Source organism: Drosophila gunungcola (genome assembly GCF_025200985.1).
Source record: "Drosophila gunungcola strain Sukarami chromosome 3L unlocalized genomic scaffold, Dgunungcola_SK_2 000014F, whole genome shotgun sequence".
Classification (NCBI taxonomy): domain Eukaryota; kingdom Metazoa; phylum Arthropoda; class Insecta; order Diptera; family Drosophilidae; genus Drosophila; species Drosophila gunungcola.
In genome coordinates this window covers 425,127-445,138 of record NW_026453182.1, presented here as the reverse complement: position 1 = coordinate 445,138, position 20,012 = coordinate 425,127, and the positions used below count along the sequence as shown (strand labels likewise).

Genomic DNA, 20,012 nt, shown 5'->3' with positions numbered 1-20,012 from the left:
TTTCCCTTGCCGCAAAATGAGCAAATAAATCATAAATGTTGCATTCAACGTAATTGAGCCCCGAAATCACCCTTAAGTTTTCATGTTGTAAGGGGAAGGGGGTGTGTCACCATAACTACACTTCTATGAAACAAGAAAAACAATGTAATCCGAGCTGGTTTTTGAAATGTGCGTAATATTGTGTGTGGAGTGCTGAAGAGTTTGGGGAATTTGACGAAAAACTTGTTGAAATTTTAGGGGTTGTAATAGCTCCGCCCTCTAGAGAAACGAATGGACCCGAAACACCAGTGACAAAATACAATGAAAATGGAACGAATTTATAAAGGGAATTTAATAAGGGAATTCCCAGAGAAAATAGGGAACTAATTTTATAAGAACTCAATGTTTATATTTTTTAAAAGGTAGATCATTTTGTAAACAAATCACATTAAAAACACTTTATGATGTAGTCAAAATGCAACAAAGAAAGTAGAACTTAAATTTAATTTAATTTAAAATGATATAAAGGTATTACAGTTTGTTTTAAATTTCGAAAGCCATTTAAAAAAAAAACCTTTAAACGAGGTTAAACTAAAATAAATAAAACGCAACCCTAAAAAGATGTATTGTGTACGTATTTAACAAAACTCTCAAACATAATAACAATTTAACAAACTAAGAAAAACAAACTCAAACATCTTTGGCCAGTTTATGGATCTGTCGGTAGTTGACATCCACCAGTCTAAAACTATTTCCCACGGTGGCCAGTGGTTTCATAAAGTTATTGAGGGTACTGGCCACCGGCTCCAGGATGTCCCTCACAGAGCACAAGATGTTATAGAGGAGAATCAAAGGCGGCTGGAGGTAGCCATTAAAGATCATGGTCAGAATTGGCTTCAACATGTAGTCCGAGGTCATGTGGAGCAGTCCGACGATCAGGGTGTTGACCAGCGAGTATAGGACAAATCGGTAGCTCTGCAGAATAAAGGCCACCACAAAGGCCACGGCGATGTGGAGCAGTCCGAAGAGTTCCGCCCAAAAGTGGGTGGCATAGGTGGTGGCCCGATCCGCCAGGACAATGGCGTTGATTTTCGGATGCGTATCCGTGGTGCTCAGATAGTCGGCGCATCCATGTTCAAATGGATAGATACCGATGCAGGTGTGCCGGCTGGCTTCCTTGTGATTCCACTTCGGCTCCGGCAGATCATCGATAATGGACTTCGGACTTTGAGGCTGGCACTGGCACATCTTGTCCAGTGATTCGAACAAACGTCTCAGGAATCCCGGTTTCTGCTCCTGCGCCTGCGAGGCTTTGTGGGATTTCGAACGACTCTTTACCTTGGGAGCCGATCTTGTTGGAACAATCACATGTGGTCGCTTCTTCGAGTAGCGCTGGAACTCGATCCTTTGGGGCTTAATCTTCGAGTGATTCAGCAGACTCTTGACCGGTTCGGCGTGCATATGATAAAGAGTATGTGGGGAGCTACCCGAAGCCGTGGACTCGGTCATCTCACCACGCCCCACGTCCTTGAACATGTTGTATTGGTTCTGGCTGTTCTGGTACACATCCGAATCGCTGGAGGAATTCATCCGGGGCAGAAGCTTCTTCAAGGGTGACTGCATCCTGGCAGTCACACCCACATGGTGCACTTTGATCAGGTTGGACTTTGAGGTGGAGCAGTGCGGATCAGTCGATTCGGACATTGGACTTTAATTTTATGTTTTCTACTATTGGCAAGCTAGTTTAAACCTAACTGGCATAAGTTTTAGGAGGCTTACTAGGTTGAAATGAACATAAGACATAAATATTGCTGGGTTAAGTTCTCCTAACTTCAAGAATTTACAAACGGAGTTTAATTATTTTGTTTTATAAGGAATGTTACACACAAGGTTCTCTTGATCTAAAGAATTCACTCTTACATTAGTTTTGATTGGTCAAACCGGTATATAACTGAAAGTTACTGCTAAGAAAACACAAATTAAATAAGAAAATATAATAAAGAAAAGTAACGGGTTTTTATGGTCAGAGTCCGTGCTAATAACGCGTACCGGACTCCAACCGTGAGCGGTTTCACAGCCATTTAATTTAGTATATTTTAGTATTTTTAAATTCCGTTAATGGGCTTTTTAGCCGCTCTGAAAACGGTCACTCTCTCTTATCCGAAGAAATAGGATAAAAAAACAACTGTAATTTGCCATATTTAATTCATACAAAACACACACGCTTTTAGCTAAATCTAGAAATCAGAATCATCCGCAATGTTTTCCGCCGCCTGGCGCAGTGTGGCCACCACAGTGGAGACCCAATTGACCGCCACCTACTTCCGAGGTTCGTCCAGCAACCTGCGATTGCGTCTGCGGCTGGCGGTTCCTCAAGCGGATTCCCCTGGTTTTGGAGCAATTCGAAGACGATTTCTGGCTGTGCCCGTCTGTCCAAGTCTCGTCAACCGTAATCTATCTGTGTATATTTGTGTTTAATCTAATCTCTTGCCCTGCATTTCCATTTATCGTTGCTTGTTTGCCCTGCTACCTGTTTTTCGTGTCAATCTCAACGTCAAACCGAATATCTGATTTCAGTGCAAAAACTGCGAAAAGTGGGATTGAGAGGCATGCATAGCACATTGGAGGACGTAAAACTGGCGGGCATGGAGATTAAGATACTGCCGGCCCTGCAGGACAACTACATGTATCTGATTGTGGACACGAAGACGCGTGAGGCTGCCGTGGTGGATCCCGTGGAACCGGAACTGGTCATCAAGACGGTGCAGGAGGAGAAGCTGACCCTCAACAAGGTACTGACCACACATCATCACTGGGATCATGCTGGCGGCAATGAGAAGTTGGTGAAGCTGTGGGAAAAGCAGCTGGATGTCTATGGTGGCGATGACAGGATTGGCGCCCTGAACCAGAAGGTTCAGCAGGATGATAGCTTCACCATTGGCAGCCTAAACGTCAAGTGTTTGTCCACTCCATGTCACACCACCGGACACATTTGCTACCATGTCACGGCGGGCGAGGGCAACGGTGAGGGAGCCGTCTTCACCGGGGACACCCTTTTCCAGGGCGGATGTGGACGCTTCTTCGAGGGCACCCCCGAGGAAATGTACGAGGCGTTGTGCACCAAGCTATCCGCTTTGCCGGACGACACCAAGGTCTTCTGTGGCCACGAGTACACGCTGCAGAACATGAGCTTCGCCCGGCACGTGGAGCCGGACAACGAGGTCATCCAGCAGCGGATAGAGTGGGCCAAGCATCGTCGCGCCTCCCAGGATCCCACTGTTCCCTCGACCATTGGTGAGGAGAAGTCCTGGAATCCCTTCATGCGCGTCCACGAGGCCACCGTGCAGAAACACGCCGGAGGAGCCACCGATCCCATTGTCACCATGGGCAAACTGCGCAAGGAGAAGGACACCTTCAAGGCCTAATATTGTCTGGGCATTTCTTTTTATAAAACTTTAAAATATGTGATTTAAAATTGGATCTAATGGTTAATAAAATTAACGTTATTTGTGAAATGAAAACATTGTTCTTTGCTTAATTCGTAAGAGTCAATAAAATGGAACAGTTATGCCAAGTCAGTAATGATTTGTTAATTGTGTAGGAGTTCATAGCTTGAACTTTAGACAACACACATTTAATGTAATTACCACAATAATAATTATAACAAATAATAAAATTTGTAAAAAAAATATATTTGTTAGATTTTCTTTACAAGGCCAAATTATTATATTTAATCTTCTTTAATATTGCTGCTATTTACGGCATACAACAATAATAAGAAAAACAATAAAATTTGAAAATTTCATTAAATATATGTTAATATTTTATTAAAATATCTGTGCAACTCAAAATTATTTTTTTATCTTTAATATTTTAAGCGTTAAGTAAATTGAACTTATTTGACTTTTCATAACCTGTCAGTATACTTTTGCGACCCTATAGTATATATATATATAAATATAGACGACTATATAATTTATTCATAACGATCTTATCCAATCGGATAAAATGAACAAATTATTGCTCGATGTTTTTTTTTTTAATTATTTGAATATACTTTGAGATAGAGAAATGGATTAAAAATTCATAACAACGGTTTTGATTTTATAAAGATCGCACTAGTTATCATATAGCTGCCATGGAGAAATCCGCACAGCTTTTTTGTCTTTTTTACATGTATAGAAATTGAAATAAAATGGAAATCTAGTCGTTTCTAAGAATATTTAATTTTTAAAATATCTTCAAGGGTATACAAACTGTGGCTGTTTGCTTTTGCTTTTTTCATTGTTATAGATAATTTGTATTTATTCAAACCGCAACGGATTTATTTTATCCGTCCCTTTATCCGCACCGATCGTTTTCAGCGTTAGGGCCTTTTTTAGATTTGGTTTAGTGTTTTTGCTTTAGGTTACTTTCTTTAATTAGTTGTTAAGAAATAATGAATTTGTGAAAATTACCTTAGCCTAATTAAATTGATCAAACTATTTGTTTTATTTTAAAATTAATTCAACAGTTTTATATTGTTTAGTATTTAAGGTAGTGAATGCCAACGAGTTGGCATTCCCGTTTTGCCATTCACATAAAACTGGCGGCGTCTGTCCAATGAGATTTTAAACTAAAAACAATTTTAACAGCGCGATGAATTCAATCAAACGCCGGAGTTCCGTGGGTGTTTCAAAATAAAACAATTTCACAGACCAACTAAAAGAGACTTATTCCACCATTTTGCAGTTGCGGAAGGCGCCTTTGAAAGAAGACGACCCGACAATAACAACGTCAGTGACCAAACAACAAATCAAGCGACGGATCAGTTTCAGTGGCAAAAAGTTCGTGCGGTAAGTACAGTATGGGAATCCAGCCACTACATGTAGAATTATACCCTTATCCACGCTATATATAGAGAATTTGTCAACACCAAGGAGACCAACAACTGGGCCGACTCGTACGAGGTATCAGAACACAATGCGGAAGACAGCTCGGGATCCAGGGCAGGATCACTGGATTCGGGATCAGGATCGAATTCGGGATTGCTATCGAAACCTCCAGAGGATGCGGACAAGGAGAATGTTCCACTACGGGAAGAGGTCGACGTGTCCCTTAATTTCCAGACCAGCGTGGATGTCACCATGTTGCCCTGCGAACTGATGCAAAACACCAGAAAAACCACCACCGCCATGGTCTCCATCTCTCTGTCGTCCGAGGAGCGCAAAGTGTTTCAAAGCAGTCTCTATGATCAGCGTTTGATGGACAAAACTATGGATCTGATGTCGGGTTCTTTGGTAACCAGGAACCAAAGGCCACTCGCTGATATTGAGGATCCCTCCTTTGAACTGCCTGCCATAGAAAGGGAAAAAAGTGTAAATGCCCCAGCAGCGACGGGAGTTGGTGACTCCTTCATGGACATCACGCCATTGGGTTTCTGTGTCTCTCCTCCAACAGCCCCTACTGCTCCTCCTGCTCAAGCTCCACCACCGTCTGCTCCTGCTCCCAATTCTGCAGCTCCTTATCCTCCAAGCCAACCCAGTTTCATGGAACTGGAAGACGACAGCATGGAGAGGGAAATGCGCGAGTTCAACGAGAAGGAGAAGAAAACACCAGCCCAAAAATCACTGTTTATGGATTTAGAAGAGGCGGGAAAGGAGAACAAACAAGAACAAAACCCAACACGAAGCCGTAGATTTATCCTTCGACTGCCCATTAAATGGTTTGTTTGGTTTAATTTAAATTCCTTTTCAATATATTAAGTTTAATAGATAGCTCCTATAACTAAACTAATAGTACACATCTTAAATAAGATGTTTATTGGAAAGGAATTTTTGAAGTGGGCAACACATAAATTTGTAATTAACGTAAACCATTTTATTTTACAGTCTCCGAGGACCGGAATCATATGCCATCGACTTCTTTTGAGAGCAACAACAGCACCATTAGTTATATGAAAGATGAGTCCATGCTGATACCGTTCGACATGATTTCGGGGAAAAACATTAGCAAGAAAATCAACTTTCGGCAACTAAACGATGAGCTGGAGGCGGGTAAGATTCAACTGTTTCCCAATGGCCCAAAAACGCCAACAACGGATCGCAGGAACAAGCAGAAGCGTTTTTGGCATGGATTGGAATGGGAAGCCATGGAAGATGGAAGTCCCAAGAAGGACATAAGGAGCATAAAGCCGCGAGGAACGCTAAATTTCAGTGAGAACATGACCATGTCGCCGGCTCAAACCAGTCCAGTTCGAAAGGAAAAGGAGACGCTAAAGGTGGTGGATGACAAGCGAAAATATCGACTGTCCCAGGCGGATGAATTGATGTTAGACAACACAAACTTCTTGGCTCACGCAAGATTAGGCGATGAGACGCAGTCCAGAAACACATCCAAGAACTCTACGAGAAGGGAAACCACTTACGACCACTCTGAATTGAGTTTGGAGTATCCTACAAGCAGTCAGGACTTTCACTCCACAGCAAGCTCGAAGCCTGAAATGCCCATTAATGTGGGTAAGAAACTGCAGCAGGATCAGGTAGCTTTTTCCGATATTCCAGGCGTGAAAGCAGTTCCCACTCGTCGTACATTGCATCTTAATGAATCCATGGATCAGGAAGCCACGAAATCTATGCCCTTCAGGAGGGAGATTGCGGTCACAACAGAGGAGATTGTCTATGAAAAGTCCACAAATAACGAACAGCAAAGCAAAGTTTGGGCATGCACCAAGACAAAACGCAGGGAGACTATTTTGATGCAGGAAAGCATGGAAGAGGGCATTATAAGTCCATTGAAGGATTTGCACTTAATACCAACAGCTGATCGTGTAGGAAAATGCCAATCCGAGGTCAACCACACTCTCCGTTCAGCAGAAGCCCGTGGAAGAGCAGGAAGTTGTCTATAGCAACGTTGTACCAAAAGAAAAATCCAAAGCCAGGCCAACACTGCTTTTAGCGGAGCCCATGGAAGAGGAAATGGAAAGTAATGGGAATGATCCGCATGGCTTTGAATTCTAAAAGGAGAACTGTGCATTTAGCAGAACCTCTGGAGGAGGAGGATATAAACCCAGGCAAGAAATTGCCTAAAAATATCTTTGCGGATCAGGAAAGAAAATCCAAAGCCAGGCAAACTCTCCTGTTAGAAGAGCCCATGGAAGAAGAAACGGGCTGTATTATAACAGATTCACAAGCTCATAACACAAATATTAAATCAAGACATACGCTTCTTTTGAACCAACCCATAGAAGCTGAGGCTAACGATCAAATCACCATGACGGATACAACAGAACCCAAGAATAAACCAACAATAAGGCTCACAACTATTGATAGATCAACTGTTCCGCAGCGTCAGAAGACTAGGCCCACATTGCTGATGTCTGAGCCGATTGAAGAGACATTCGTCGAACAGCAGTTCATGGACCAGTTTCAAGAAAAGTCTCGCTTGAAATCGGGAAACACTCTTATGCATAAGACAATTTCTGAGAATGTAGCAATCGGCTCAGAGGAAAATTCATCTAAACAGCATATATTCAAGAAAAGACAGACGCTCATCATGTCCGAGCCCATTGAAGAAGATGATGGGCAGCCATTAAACATCCAAAATAATACGGGCCAAAAAATGTCTCACTTGAAATCGAGAAATACTCTTCTTATGCATGAGCCAATTCCTGAGGATTTGACAGCCGGAAAAGAAGATAATTCATCTGGACTTCATAAATTCAAGCCGAGGCATACGCTCATCATGTCAGAAACCCATTGAAGAAGATAATGGACAGCCATTCAATTTGCAAACTAATGAGTGCCAAGAAAAGTCTAGCCTAAAATTGAGAAACACTCTTTTGATGCATGAGACAGTTCCTGAAGATTTGGCGGCTTCCCGAAAGGAAGATAATTCATCTGGACAGCATAAATACAATCCAAGGCAGACGCTCATCATGACCGAACCCATTGAAGAACATGTTGCCCCGCTAAGCAATACGACTCACTCTACGTCTTCAAAATCGAGGCACACTCTTTTAATGTCGGAACCAATAGACGAAGATGTATGTGAGTTGCCCCCTTTGGATGCCACAACTAATAAGTCCATCAAGTCGAGACAAACACTTCTGATGTCAGAACCTATAGAAGAAGAGGGGCATACATCTAAGGCTTTCAAAAATGTCCAGTCTTGTTTTAAGTCAAAACAGACTGATTTTATGGAAGAATCTATTCATGAAGTGGCAGTTGCAAATGTTGGCCAACCATCCAAGTCTCGTCAAACTCTTCTTATGGCCGAGCCCATAGAGGAAGATGCGGAGATGCGTAAGTCAATGGCTTACCATAATGATCAGCCAAGATACCGCATTGAGTTTAAAGATGAGTCCATTGAGCAAACGACAATAAAGAACAGGAGCCAGTCGTTAAAATCGCGTCAAACTCTCCTTATGGCCGAGCCCATAGAGGAAGATGCGGAAGTGTGCAAGTCAATGGCCTACAACAATGATCAGTCAAGAAAACGGATTGATTTTATGGAGGAGTCCAATGAGCAACCGGCAATTAAAAATAGGAGCCAGCCATCCAAATCTCGTCAAACTATTCTTTTGGCTGAACCCATTGAGGAAGATGCGGAAATCTTTAATGAGCTAACAGATCAGCCAAAGCAAAACCCGCGGCTTGAACTTAAAAACACACACAACTCAGCAGGTCCTCTGAGATTGAAAGCAAGAAATACGCTCATTATGGCAGAACCCATTGAAGAAGTTACCGATGTCTTCAACAATCTTAAGAACAATCGGAGCAGTGATGCGGATTTGGAAACCAAAAAGGTATCCCACTCTTCTGGATCAACGACATCCAAATCAAGACACACTTTGCTTCTTCAGGAGCCCATTGAGGAGGATGATGTCACATGCCGTCACCATGGGGAATCCCAAGTGGAGGATGTAGCCCCACCGCCTGCCGTAAATTATAAAAATAAATCAAGGAAAACAATGATTTTATCGGAGCCCATTGACGAGGATGTGGGTTTAAACCGGACAGAGATATCGCGGAAACCAAGAGCTACCCTTGCCAGCGCCCAACCCATTGAAGACGACATGCCCCTGGAGCAGAATCAGCAAAAAAGGATCCCTGCACCTTCAGCTTCATGCTTTAAAAGGCATACTTTGCTTTTATCAGAGCCCATGGAAGAGGATGAGGAAATTCCTGGACTAAGTAACCCTACCCCTGTAGAGGTGGAGAAAGAAAAAGTTGAAAAACCCAAGGGAATACTGCGAGCAGTGAAGGATTATGTTTTTGGAAAATCATTGCAAAAGGAAGAGGGTGAGATGGCTCCCAGTTCCAGGACCCATCAAACCATGGTTATGTCTGAATCAATGGACTTTCAAAGTCCCGAAAAGACGATGAAGGATGCCGACTTTAATGCAATAACTCCCCTGCCCAATATCAAAATAGCATCTAGAATTAAACAAATGTCTACTTACACGCCTGGAATGTCCTTGACTGAGTTCGAGTTTCAGGAGAAGATGTGCAAGACACCTACTCAGGAGAAGAAACGTGTGACATCTCAGCAAAAAAAGTTTTCCATTTACCAGCCAGTGAAGATGGAATTAGATGCGGACGCGTCCGAATGTGGAACTCCAATAAATCACACCCAGATGAAGCGCTTTCCCTCACATCTCACACCCAATCTTCCAGAGTCTAAAAAGCGACACACGGACCTTTTTGCGGCCAGTAACATGGACATGGAAATGGAGGAGGAGCAGCAGGAAGATGCTTGGCGGATGACAAACATAAAGTCGGAACCGGGCGCAGATAAATCCCGCAGGACCTTTACGAAAACGCTGTTGGACGCGTCGGTACAAGCAGTAAGGGATTATCACCCTGCCATGGCTGAGTTGAACAAAAAAAGCTCTCTAGATATGCTGGAGTTGCCACGGAAATCGGTGTTTGACACAGAGCTGGAGGATAAACCCATTACCATCTCGGATGTGACCAACTACTTCCAGGAGCAGCGCAAGTCCAACGAAAGGAAGAGCAGCAGCTCCGACGATCCGAACTTTAAGAGCTTGGCCGCTACGAACACAAAGTTCATCAATCTGACCGGGGACACCACCGTCTTCGCAGGAATGGAACATTTGGAGGAGGAGGAGGAGGAACCCAATCAGATAGACAATGTGCGGCTCAGTCTGGTATCCACGTTGGCCGAGGAAACGGACGAAGAGGTCGAGGAAGCGGATCCAGAGGAGTCACAACCAAAACCAGAGCTCTGCGAGGGGCAGCTGAACACAGTGGTCATTGCCGGCAGCAACGGATCCTGCAAGAAGTGTGGCAATTGCAATCAATCCTTGAGCGAAACAAAGTTCATGGCAGATTCCTTTGCCCTGCCCCATCAGACACTGTGGGAATTTTCAAGGGAACGAAAGCGACTGCGCCTTCTAAGGGAGAAGCCCACTCTGAAGGATGTCACCCGGTACTGGGAGATCGAAGAGCAGGCACGGCTATCCGGCTACTCCGACGATTCTGTGGATCAGACGAGAGTAGAGGAGGAGCCGATTACGTGGAACAAAGCCGAGCTGCTGGAACAGATCAAGAGGTTAGCATCGAATACTGAAATTATTTACTGCATATATATTAAAATTTATATGTTTTTTTTTTAGACAAGTAAACGTTAAACAAATGGTTGCAACCAAACCTGCCGAATCCTTCTTTGGAAACCTCAAAAGTTTGCTGGCCGAACAGCAGCCAAACTGGATCTTCGACTGCCAGCGAAAGATCTCCCAGCAGTTGATATTTTACCATCGCCTGCTGACTACGTTTCGAATTGTGGTAAATTACAAACTCTTGGACGTGGTGGAGGAGTCGGCCATCCAAGTATCCTCAATTGAAGTGGGACAATGCGGTGGCCACTCCAAAGGAACGATGGTCATCGCGTGACTACCTTCTAGACTTCCAGCTTAGTCTCAAGCTACCCCTGAATCTCACCGATGCGATAGAAGGCAACGACGAGGAAGCTTTTCTGAAATTCCTTCACCGCATTGATCAAAGTATTGTTGAGATCAAGCAAACTTTCCACGATCTGCTGACCGTTCTGTCGGAGAAAAGGGCGAGGCTCCTGCGGTAAGTGCTTTCTTCTTCAATTATTTTTCTTAATCATATTTAAAACTCAAAAATTGTATTAATGTGCTTTTAGATATGTTTTAAATATTAAAGAATTCTTATGATTATGATATTCTTAACTATACTGAAATCACAAATTTGTTTACCTAATGCTTTCTTAAATATACACACATACAAATCCAAGTCCTGAGGCAAAATATAATTTACAATTCGAAAACACTTAATTCACTTAACTTTCTAAATCATATTCAAAATTCAAAAATTTAGTTAATGTAGCTTTAAGATTTATTTTTAAACAGTTAAGAATTCGTATGATTCAGATTTTCTTAACTTTTCTGAACAAATAATATTTATTTAAATAAAACAAAATATAATTTAACAATGGATTAGCGCTTAACTTAATTTAACAACTTAAATTTCTTTTTTTTTACAGGGAAGCGAATCGAACTGTAGTAAGGAAGACCGTGCGAAAGTGTATAGAGGACGATCCGGTTGTTCGCCTCGAGAAAACCAGCTTCCTGGTTGAAATTACCAATATCAAGGAGGTTTCCTTTAGAGACATTTTGCGCCCCGAACTGCATCTCTTCAATGAAAACATTCAGTATCTGCCAAAAGGAATTGCTTTCCTGGAAGCATTTCTCACCGATCCTGAGCAGTACCTTAAAACATAAGTTTTGGACCAGTTTTATTCCGTTTTCCACAAAGGAAAGTTAATTAAATTTTATTTGCAAAACGAGAGAAAAATACATATAAAAATTAATTAAAAAACAAAATATTTTATATCAATATTTCACAATTATTTTAAGCCATCAGGCGATCAATTGTAAGATGTGTTCTTACAATAACAGCTGCATTTAAATGGCCAACTACCAATTTATTTATAACTATTTACAATTTTTATATTATTTACTAACAATTTTTTTGATATTTTGCGTAAAATTTTTCCACCGTACGGGCTAGAGTGACCAGAGCTGAGACATTTTAGTCTCACTATTCATTTATCGCAAAGCGTGGAATTTATCGTTTGCGAAGCTACGGCCACACTGCATGTTGTAAAATTCCGTGGCTCTGCTGTTTCGATTTTTAACGCGAAAACCATAACGAAATAGTGCAATAAACTGTGAAAAAGTGTGTCCACCCGCCGAAGGACTTTGCGGAGTGGTAAAATGTCGTGTGCGGCCACCTTATCGACAGCCAAGGACTCGACAAACGCGGCAAATGCCAGTGGAGCACCAACAAACACCAATAGCAATAGCAATAGCAACACCAACACCACGGCTGTGGGTGTAGTTGTGAGCAGTGCAACGGGGGGCGGGGGTGGGTCGTCAATTGCAGGTGTTGGAGGTCCGGGTGGCACCACCACCTCCTCCTCCTCGACGGGGGCAGGGGGCGTGGCAACGAGCTCAGCGGCCGCTGTCGTCCGACGATTCTCCATGGAGGGCGTGGGCGCAAGGGTGATCCGCGGACCAGACTGGAAGTGGAACAAACAGGTGCGGAGGGTCAAGTCTTCTGGTTCTGGTTTATGTGGAAAACTCTCCCCTTCTCAATTGACCGATCAATTTGCTTTAATTGCACGCCGCGCGAATCCGTTCTAGACATCTCGCCAAACTAGTCAAGTTTCTCTTTTCGCGTTTTCACCAGAATTCCGATGGACTCGATTGATCCTAGAAAGTGTGTATACGTACATACATACGTCCTCTTTTGATACACTGAACAAATTAAATTGAGGATTGATTTTATATTTACCTAAAAAAGTTTATCCGTTGCATCCAACAAGGACTAATTATGATAAATATTTTTTTATCATATCAGTTAGTACAATTAATTGTATTATAACTAATTTTACCAAGGGATTGTTTTAAAGTGATTAAAATAGAAAATATAATGCAATATATAGAAATATAATTACATATACAGTTTTGGGCAAAGTAATAGTAGTTTTTAGCTTATGAATATAGCGATCAAAAACATTATGGAAGCAACTCTTGATTGTATACTTTCTGCAATCTAATTCTTAAAACTAAATGAGCAAATAATAAAAAACCACATTAATCAATGGTATAATATTTAAAATGATTTAAAAAAGTCGAACAAAAAACAATAGCTTTGATTTTAAATTAAAAAAAAACTCATTTACAACAATATATTGTCTTAAACAACTAAAACAATTATCAATTTTTTTTAAATTTCGGTAATGATCCATTAATGTCAACAACTACTATTATTTTGACCGCAGCTGTAAGTGCATTTTATAATATTATTGTTCCTTGTATTTATTATTATTATTATTATTATTATTTAATTTTATTGAAGTCTTTAATTTTATATTCATTTTTTTTATTTAAATTTTTTTTTTTAAATTTGTCCTAACGCTACAAGTATAATGTTTATAATTTAGTATTTAGTTTTCAATGTACTTTAATTGACATTATGCGAGTGAGTCATACCGCAATCATGCAAGACTTTTTCATTTCTATGCTAACATCCGCAGAATCTATTTGAAGCTATATCAAAGATTAAGATATTTCCGCAAAACGTGTCAAAAACTAAAATTGCAATAAGTTATAGTCGATAATCTCTAGAATTTATAATTAATTACAATAACCTAGCCAATAACGTCTATTTATTCGCATCGTAGATAAATATGACTAATTCTAATGCAGATAATTTTCCAAAAATGTTTAGATTTCTTAATCTGATGCTTTTATAGAATTTGACTCAGGCATTTGATAAATTATTTATTAAACGTCTCGATTAAATGTCACCAAACCGGAAATGATGAAATTATTGATGATTTGGCAAAAACCGTTGAACAAATATACCCCCTAAGTTAGCTAGAAACAAGGGTATGTGAACCTTCGTTCCCTTAAGCTCAATGTTTATTTCCCGACTCGTTGATCCCTTAGAGAGATAGCCAAATGAATTTGTAGCGATTGCCTACCTTAACACTTAGTTAGTTGCTATTATGCACTTCAGCTATACTTTTCGCATCTTGATCAGTGTGGGTTTCCCACTTACGCAATGCAAAATCGGAATATTGAGCCACTAATAAAATATTTTCCCCTTTTAGGATGGTGGCGAGGGACATGTTGGAACCGTGCGCAATTTCGAGTCCGCTGAGGAGGTAGTGGTGGTCTGGGACAATGGCACCGCCGCCAATTATCGCTGTGCCGGTGCGTATGATCTCCGCATTCTGGACAGCGCACCCACTGGCGTGAAGCACGAGGGCACCATGTGCGACACTTGCCGCCAACAACCGATCTTCGGCATCCGCTGGAAGTGTGCCGAGTGCATCAACTACGACCTGTGCTCCATCTGCTACCACGGAGACAAGCATCACCTGAGACACCGTTTCTACAGAATCACCACGCCAGGTGGCGAGCGAACCATGCTGGAACCGCGTCGCAAGTCAAAGAAAGTGCTGGCCAGAGGCATCTTTCCGGGAGCCCGTGTGGTTCGCGGCGTGGACTGGCAGTGGGAGGACCAAGACGGCGGAGTTGGCCGGCGTGGCAAGGTGAACGAAATCCAGGACTGGTCCTCGGCCTCCCCAAGATCAGCGGCCTATGTGATCTGGGACAATGGCTCCAAGAATCTGTACCGCGTGGGCTTCGAGGGCATGGCCGATCTTAAGGTGGTCAACGACGCCAAGGGCAGTAATGTTTACCGGGATCACCTGCCACTCCTTGGCGAAAACGGACCCGGCAAGGGTCCGCACGGCTTCCAGATCGGCGACAAGGTCACCGTGGACTTGGACCTGGAGATCGTCCAATCGCTGCAGCATGGACATGGCGGCTGGACCGATGGCATGTTCGAGTGCCTGAGCAACGCCGGTATGGTAGTGGGCATCGATGAGGATCACGACATTGTGGTGGCCTACAACTCTGGCAATCGCTGGACCTTCAACCCGGCTGTCCTCACTAAAGTATCCTCGCCCACCACTGCTCCGCCGGAGTTCCAGGTGGGCGACATCGTTAAGATCTGTTCGGATGTGGAGAGCATCAAGAATCTGCAGCGTGGCCATGGTGAGTGGGCCGATGCCATGCAGCTGACGCTGGGCAAGATCGGGCGAGTGCAGCAGGTCTACCATGACAATGACCTCAAGGTGGAGGTGGGCAATACGTCGTGGACCTACAATCCCCAGGCCGTGTGCAAAGTGGCCTCCACCAACGCAACTGATGGGGGCTGTGCTCCGGTTATTCCCAGTGGCGAACGTCTGTCGGCCATTCTCAAGAAGCTGTTCGAACCGAATGTATCCGGGGATGCCACCGAGGAGTTCGTCAAGGCAGCTGCCAATGGATTTGCGGTGAGTTCAAGGTTTAATATGCATTTAAATGGCTTTAAAGTCGACCAAATTGCTCCTTGTTTACAGGCCCGTTGCGAGGAGTACTTGGCCGGCGCAGCTCAACCTTCCACGTCCAGTGCTTCGCCCAGTTCCGGGCCGGATGTGAATGTGAATGGTGTGTTTGCCGGACATACGGCTCTGCAGGCGGCCAGCCAGAACGGGCACATCGAGGTGATACAGGTGCTACTGCGCCACGCCGTTGACGTTGAGATTGAGGACAAGGACGGAGATCGCGCTGTCCACCATGCCGCTTTCGGGGATGAGGCGGCGGTAATCGAGATTTTGGCCAAAGCTGGAGCGGATTTGAATGCGCGCAATAAGCGAAGGCAAACGTCTCTCCATATTGCCGTGAATAAGGGCCATTTGAACGTGGTAAAGACGCTGCTTACTCTGGGTTGCCATCCCAGTTTGCAGGATTCCGAGGGCGACACCCCCCTCCATGATGCCATCTCCAAGGAGCACGACGAGATGCTCTCCCTGCTGCTGGACTTCGGGGCTGACATCACGTTGAACAACAACAACGGCTTTAATGCCTTGCATCATGCTGCTCTCAAGGGCAATCCCAGCGCCATGAAGATCCTGCTGACCAAGACAAACCGCCCTTGGATCGTTGAGGAGAAGAAGGACGATGGCTACACGGCACTGCACTTGGCGGCACTCAACAATCACGTTGAGATCGCCGAACTTCTTGTGCATATGGGTAAGGCTAACATGGACAGGCAGAATGTGAACCTCCAGACGGCTCTGCATCTCGCGGTGGAGCGTCAGCATGTGCAGATTGTCAAGCTGCTGGTGCAGGATGGTGCTGACCTAAACATACCCGATAAGGATGGGGATACACCGCTGCACGAAGCCCTCAGACACCATACTCTTTCGCAGCTGAAGCAACTTCAGGATGTGGAGGGATTCGGGAAGCTCTTGATGGGTCTAAGGAATGCCAACAACAAGAAGGCCTCCGCTTCGATTGCCTGCTTCTTGGCTGCCAACGGAGCCGATCTGACATTGAAGAATCGCAAGCAGCAGACGCCATTGGACCTGTGTCCGGATCCCAATCTTTGCAAAACGCTGGTCAAGTGCTACAATGAAAGGAAAACCGACGACTCCGAATTGCCCGGCAATGTGGCTGGCACCAGCTCAAATGCCAGGGCAAGAGCAGACAGTGGTAGCCTGAATCAGTCCTCCTCCGCCAGTTTGCCGTTGGCCAGCAAGGCCGCCACATTAGCGCAGTCCCTGCACGAGGAAGCCCCGAAGTCGGCAGCCAGTCTGGATGAGTGTTTGGTATGCTCGGACGCTAAGCGGGACACGGTGTTTAAGCCCTGTGGCCATGTCAGTTGCTGCGAAACCTGCGCTCCGAGGGTGAAGAAATGCCTAATCTGCCGGGAGACCGTCTCATCGCGCGAGAGGATCGACGAGTGTATGGTTTGCTCGGATCGCAGGGCAGCTGTTTTCTTCCGGCCCTGCGGTCACATGGTGGCATGCGAGCACTGCAGTGCTCTAATGAAGAAGTGCGTTCTCTGCCGCACCCAAATCGATGAGATTCTGTCTTTCAGTCTCTGCAGCGGAGGAATTGGTCGCCCGGAGAAGGTCACAGTGCCGTCTGGAGGAGTGGCTCCCGCGGGATTGCCGATGCCCGAGGATCGATTCATGGAAGCAGCAGCAGCGGCAGCCGCCTGTGCCAATGCATCCGGCCACAGTGTGGCCATGAACAACACTGTGGTGACGCCAGTGGCGGGCAGCAGCAATCAATTGAACAGCCAGAACAATTTGCTGGCCGCTGCAGCAGCCTCTTCGAATGTCTCGAATCTGGCAGCAGCTGGAAGTGTGATGGTGGCCCCTTCCAATGTCAACAACTTCCAAATGGACGATGTGCAGAAGTTGAAGCAGCAGTTGCAGGACATCAAGGAGCAGGTGGGTGGCTAAACATTTGATTCTGAAACGGTTCACATTGCATTTAAGCAAAATTTCCTTAAAATTTATCTAAATTTGCTGGTTTTAAGAACACAAAGATTACTTTACCTGATTAACAACGAATATTTTCTTTACAGACTATGTGCCCCGTCTGCTTCGATCGCATCAAGAACATGGTCTTCCTGTGTGGCCACGGCACGTGCCAGATGTGCGGGGACCAGATCGAGGGCTGCCCCATCTGCCGAAAGACGGTGGAGAAGCGCATCCTACTCTTCTGAAGCCCCTTTCCGGCTCACTCATTCCGCGCACAGCCTGCACAGCCTTCGAAGTATTAGAATATTTAACGGACCCACATTCTTATACACACACACACACACACAATATATCTAAACAATATCATATATATAACTATATATCGATGGTCTTATAAAGCAAAAATATATTTTTAACAAATATTCAAACAAAGACATTAAGCGGAAATACTTTTGCCCGGCTCCTTGCTAATCAGGTCCCTGAGAATGTCCTTCTTGGCTGCGAAATAGTCGCGAAACCACAGGATGTGATCCTTCTTCTCCTGGGCGGTCACGTAGGGGTTCTTGGACAGGCCGACGCAGACGAGCTCCATGAAATGGCGGATGGGGCCCTTGCTGGGACACCACTCCTCCAGATGCTGTTCGAGGAAGATGTGCTCCGAGAAGTCCACGTTCACCTCGTCCACCCAATCCTGTTCGTTGTTGATGGGAAAACGCCACACTTTGCTCTCTTCTGTCCACAGGACCATCTGTTCGAAGTAGTTCGCCGGCGGATGGGCGGCCTGGAGGCTCAGCTCTCGCTCGCTGAGCTGCGACCAAGTGGAAAGGATGTCGTTAGAACTGGGAATCTGGGTATCCTCGAAGATGCCCAACGGTTCTCCGCCATAAAGATTTACGCTGCCCGTAAAGGATTCAGCCTCCCGTTTAATGGGCCTCTGTGGCCGCTGATGGTAACCATCCCTGCCCTGTGACTTGGACCTGGAAGCCAACGAGCGACGCACGTACTCTCCGCGGGTCTGCTCCTGCGGCGGCTGCTGGCGACGATCGATCTTCATGCCCACAATCAGTTCGCTGTTGGAGGTCAAAAGAAAATTATTATCAATTATGTTTAAACTTCAAAGTATTTGCGGATTGAGTAGACTTAATGGGAAGGAATTTTTTTTTTCAACCGAATTTAAAGCGATATGTTTATCTACCATTACAAAATCTTTTACACTTTGGGAAGAATCGTCGTAGGATCGTATGATCAGATATATAGCAGCTATATTGTATATTCAACCGATTTTGATCAAATCTCAAGGGATAAAAAATTAAAAAAAAAAACAATGTGATTGTTAGAATAGCTATCAAACGAATTAGTTAAATTTTTGTTTAAAATTATTATTTCGCCAAGAGCACAACTTTTTTAACACACATTGAGGGACTATAAACTAGCACAAAAGAAGCAGTAACAAAATTAATTGCGAACCAGACGAGATTTGTTAGATTTGTGCCTACCTCAGATTAAGTTCCTTATCGCCAGCAGGAGCTGTTGAGGCATCTGTCGCCTGATTTTCCCCCTGCGCTGCTGGAGAGGATTCGCTGCCATGACCCAGGAGTTTGGCCAGCAGCTCGGACTCCGTCTGCTTCTTGTCGCTCTCGCTGGTGCCCAGCATGCTGGCAATGTTCTTCGCCGCGGTCAGGACATTCTTGGAGGCGATCTCCTGTTTTTGGACCTCCCTACGTTTCCGGTTTGCATCGCCAGGACGTGGGAAATCGGATGCAGAGAGCTGGTCTGTGGCCTGCATGGTGCCTAGCAATCGGTTCAAACGCTGAGCCGCAGTCTCCGGGGGCTTATCACTCATCTCCACGGGCTTGTCCTTCTTCTTCCTCGGCTTCTCGTCGTCCGAGGAGGAGTATCCATCGTCGTTTTTCGACTGCGAGGATGAGTAGCTGACCAATCCCACGTTTTTGTAGGCAGCCGGCAGGAGGGAACTGCAGTCAAAAAGGATCAGGTGAGCGAATTATGTTGTTTGAATTAATACAAATTCTTAGCCTACCGTAAGCTCAACCTCTGGGCGCTGCGTAGAGCTAACATTCTAGTCAATTTCTTTGATTAATTTAACTAGAAATAAAAACCACAAAAATCGCTCGCGTAACAACAATCCCGCAGAGCGTTGCCAGATTTCTGCAAATATTACTGGCTGTCATTTAGCTAGTTTCTAGCTAATTTTAGATGTTCTTATAAATTTATTCATTACAATTTAAAATTTGGGGCATCTTAAACTTTTAAAACTTTGAATCGACCATTATTTCAAGAAAATATTAGAATTCCATTGATATATGGATAGGTATGCGTGTGTTTTTTGTTAAATGTTTACTTAAATAATTGCTGCTCTTTACTTTGACTGATTTCATAACACTTCATATAATCGAGTTTGTATATTATGTTTTGGAGCTCTTAAAGATTCATTTTAAATTTATCTTTTTTATTTTATTAAGCAACTTTCATTTGGATACAGTTGACAGCGCTTTGTACCTAAGTAAGACCGTAGATACTATTTTTAAATTCTTGCCTTGAGCGTTTGCTAAAAGAAGTAATGAACTATTATTGTTGTTGCCCTTAATTTAACACTTCCGGACTCCAAACAGGACCCTGTGTAATAACTTTACTCAATTTAAAATATAATTTTA

At 44.0% G+C, this 20,012-nt stretch overlaps 5 protein-coding genes across 9 annotated transcripts; 3 read left to right on the top strand and 2 right to left on the bottom strand.

The window, feature by feature from the left end:
* Positions 1–580: 580 nt before the first annotated feature.
* On the bottom strand, positions 581–1,762 carry LOC128260124 (uncharacterized). Its single transcript, XM_052992901.1, has one exon. The coding sequence runs from the start codon at positions 1,681–1,683 to the stop codon at positions 670–672; it is 1,014 nt and encodes a 337-aa protein (XP_052848861.1). The 5' UTR covers positions 1,684–1,762; the 3' UTR covers positions 581–669.
* Positions 1,763–2,093: 331 nt separating this feature from the next.
* On the top strand, positions 2,094–3,500 carry LOC128260121 (hydroxyacylglutathione hydrolase, mitochondrial). 4 transcript variants are annotated; one of them, XM_052992897.1, is made up of 2 exons: positions 2,094–2,166; positions 2,557–3,500. In XM_052992897.1, exon 2 carries the CDS (start codon positions 2,589–2,591, stop codon positions 3,402–3,404), a length of 816 nt encoding a protein of 271 aa, XP_052848857.1. In that variant the 5' UTR covers positions 2,094–2,166; positions 2,557–2,588; the 3' UTR covers positions 3,405–3,500. The 4 variants fall into 4 exon arrangements, with proteins under 4 accessions (XP_052848857.1, XP_052848855.1, XP_052848854.1 ...); XM_052992895.1 differs by lacking the exon at positions 2,094–2,166 and adding an exon at positions 2,173–2,308; XM_052992894.1 differs by lacking the exon at positions 2,094–2,166 and adding an exon at positions 2,173–2,428.
* A 1,029-nt stretch (positions 3,501–4,529) lies between these two features.
* Positions 4,530–11,741, top strand: LOC128260137 (uncharacterized). Its single transcript, XM_052992918.1, is given in 11 exon segments — positions 4,530–4,644; positions 4,711–4,814; positions 4,880–5,624; positions 5,626–5,683; positions 5,850–6,835; positions 6,837–6,959; positions 6,961–7,719; positions 7,721–10,533; positions 10,598–10,829; positions 10,831–11,057; positions 11,491–11,741. Coding segments are annotated over 11 exon segments (6,312 nt in total). The 5' UTR covers positions 4,530–4,617; the 3' UTR covers positions 11,729–11,741.
* Positions 11,742–12,067: 326 nt separating this feature from the next.
* LOC128260110 (E3 ubiquitin-protein ligase mind-bomb) lies at positions 12,068–17,721 on the top strand. Of its 2 annotated transcripts, none has more exons than XM_052992843.1 (4): positions 12,068–12,547; positions 14,128–15,360; positions 15,427–17,307; positions 17,445–17,721. In XM_052992843.1, the coding sequence occupies exons 1-4, from the start codon at positions 12,224–12,226 to the stop codon at positions 17,583–17,585; spliced, it is 3,579 nt and encodes a 1,192-aa protein (XP_052848803.1). In that variant the 5' UTR covers positions 12,068–12,223; the 3' UTR covers positions 17,586–17,721. The 2 variants fall into 2 exon arrangements, with proteins under 2 accessions (XP_052848803.1, XP_052848804.1); XM_052992844.1 differs by lacking the exon at positions 12,068–12,547 and adding an exon at positions 14,008–14,058.
* Position 17,722: 1 nt separating this feature from the next.
* Positions 17,723–19,538, bottom strand: LOC128260120 (28S ribosomal protein S31, mitochondrial). Its single transcript, XM_052992893.1, has 3 exons — positions 19,379–19,538; positions 18,837–19,313; positions 17,723–18,410 (listed from the first exon to the last, which is right to left on the bottom strand). The coding sequence occupies exons 1-3, from the start codon at positions 19,414–19,416 to the stop codon at positions 17,777–17,779; spliced, it is 1,149 nt and encodes a 382-aa protein (XP_052848853.1). The 5' UTR covers positions 19,417–19,538; the 3' UTR covers positions 17,723–17,776.
* Between the last annotated feature and the right edge of the window lie 474 nt (positions 19,539–20,012).

What these genes read in the sequence shown, in the direction of transcription:
- LOC128260124 (XM_052992901.1), bottom strand. Translation starts at nt 1,683, where the DNA reads ATGTCCGAATCGACTGATCCGCACTGCTCCACCTCAAAGTCCAACCTG.
- LOC128260121 (XM_052992894.1), top strand. Translation starts at nt 2,239, where the DNA reads ATGTTTTCCGCCGCCTGGCGCAGTGTGGCCACCACAGTGGAGACCCAA. An exon ending in CTGTCCAAGTCTCGTCAACC is followed by an intron (nt 2,429 to 2,556) that starts GTAATCTATCTG and finishes ATCTGATTTCAG; the next exon opens with TGCAAAAACTGCGAAAAGTG.
- LOC128260110 (XM_052992843.1), top strand. Translation starts at nt 12,224, where the DNA reads ATGTCGTGTGCGGCCACCTTATCGACAGCCAAGGACTCGACAAACGCG. An exon ending in ACTGGAAGTGGAACAAACAG is followed by an intron (nt 12,548 to 14,127) that starts GTGCGGAGGGTC and finishes TTCCCCTTTTAG; the next exon opens with GATGGTGGCGAGGGACATGT. An exon ending in CAGCTGCCAATGGATTTGCG is followed by an intron (nt 15,361 to 15,426) that starts GTGAGTTCAAGG and finishes CCTTGTTTACAG; the next exon opens with GCCCGTTGCGAGGAGTACTT.
- LOC128260120 (XM_052992893.1), bottom strand. Translation starts at nt 19,416, where the DNA reads ATGTTAGCTCTACGCAGCGCCCAGAGGTTGAGCTTACG. An exon ending in GCCCAGAGGTTGAGCTTACG is followed by an intron (nt 19,314 to 19,378) that starts GTAGGCTAAGAA and finishes TTTTGACTGCAG; the next exon opens with TTCCCTCCTGCCGGCTGCCT. An exon ending in GATAAGGAACTTAATCTGAG is followed by an intron (nt 18,411 to 18,836) that starts GTAGGCACAAAT and finishes GACCTCCAACAG; the next exon opens with CGAACTGATTGTGGGCATGA.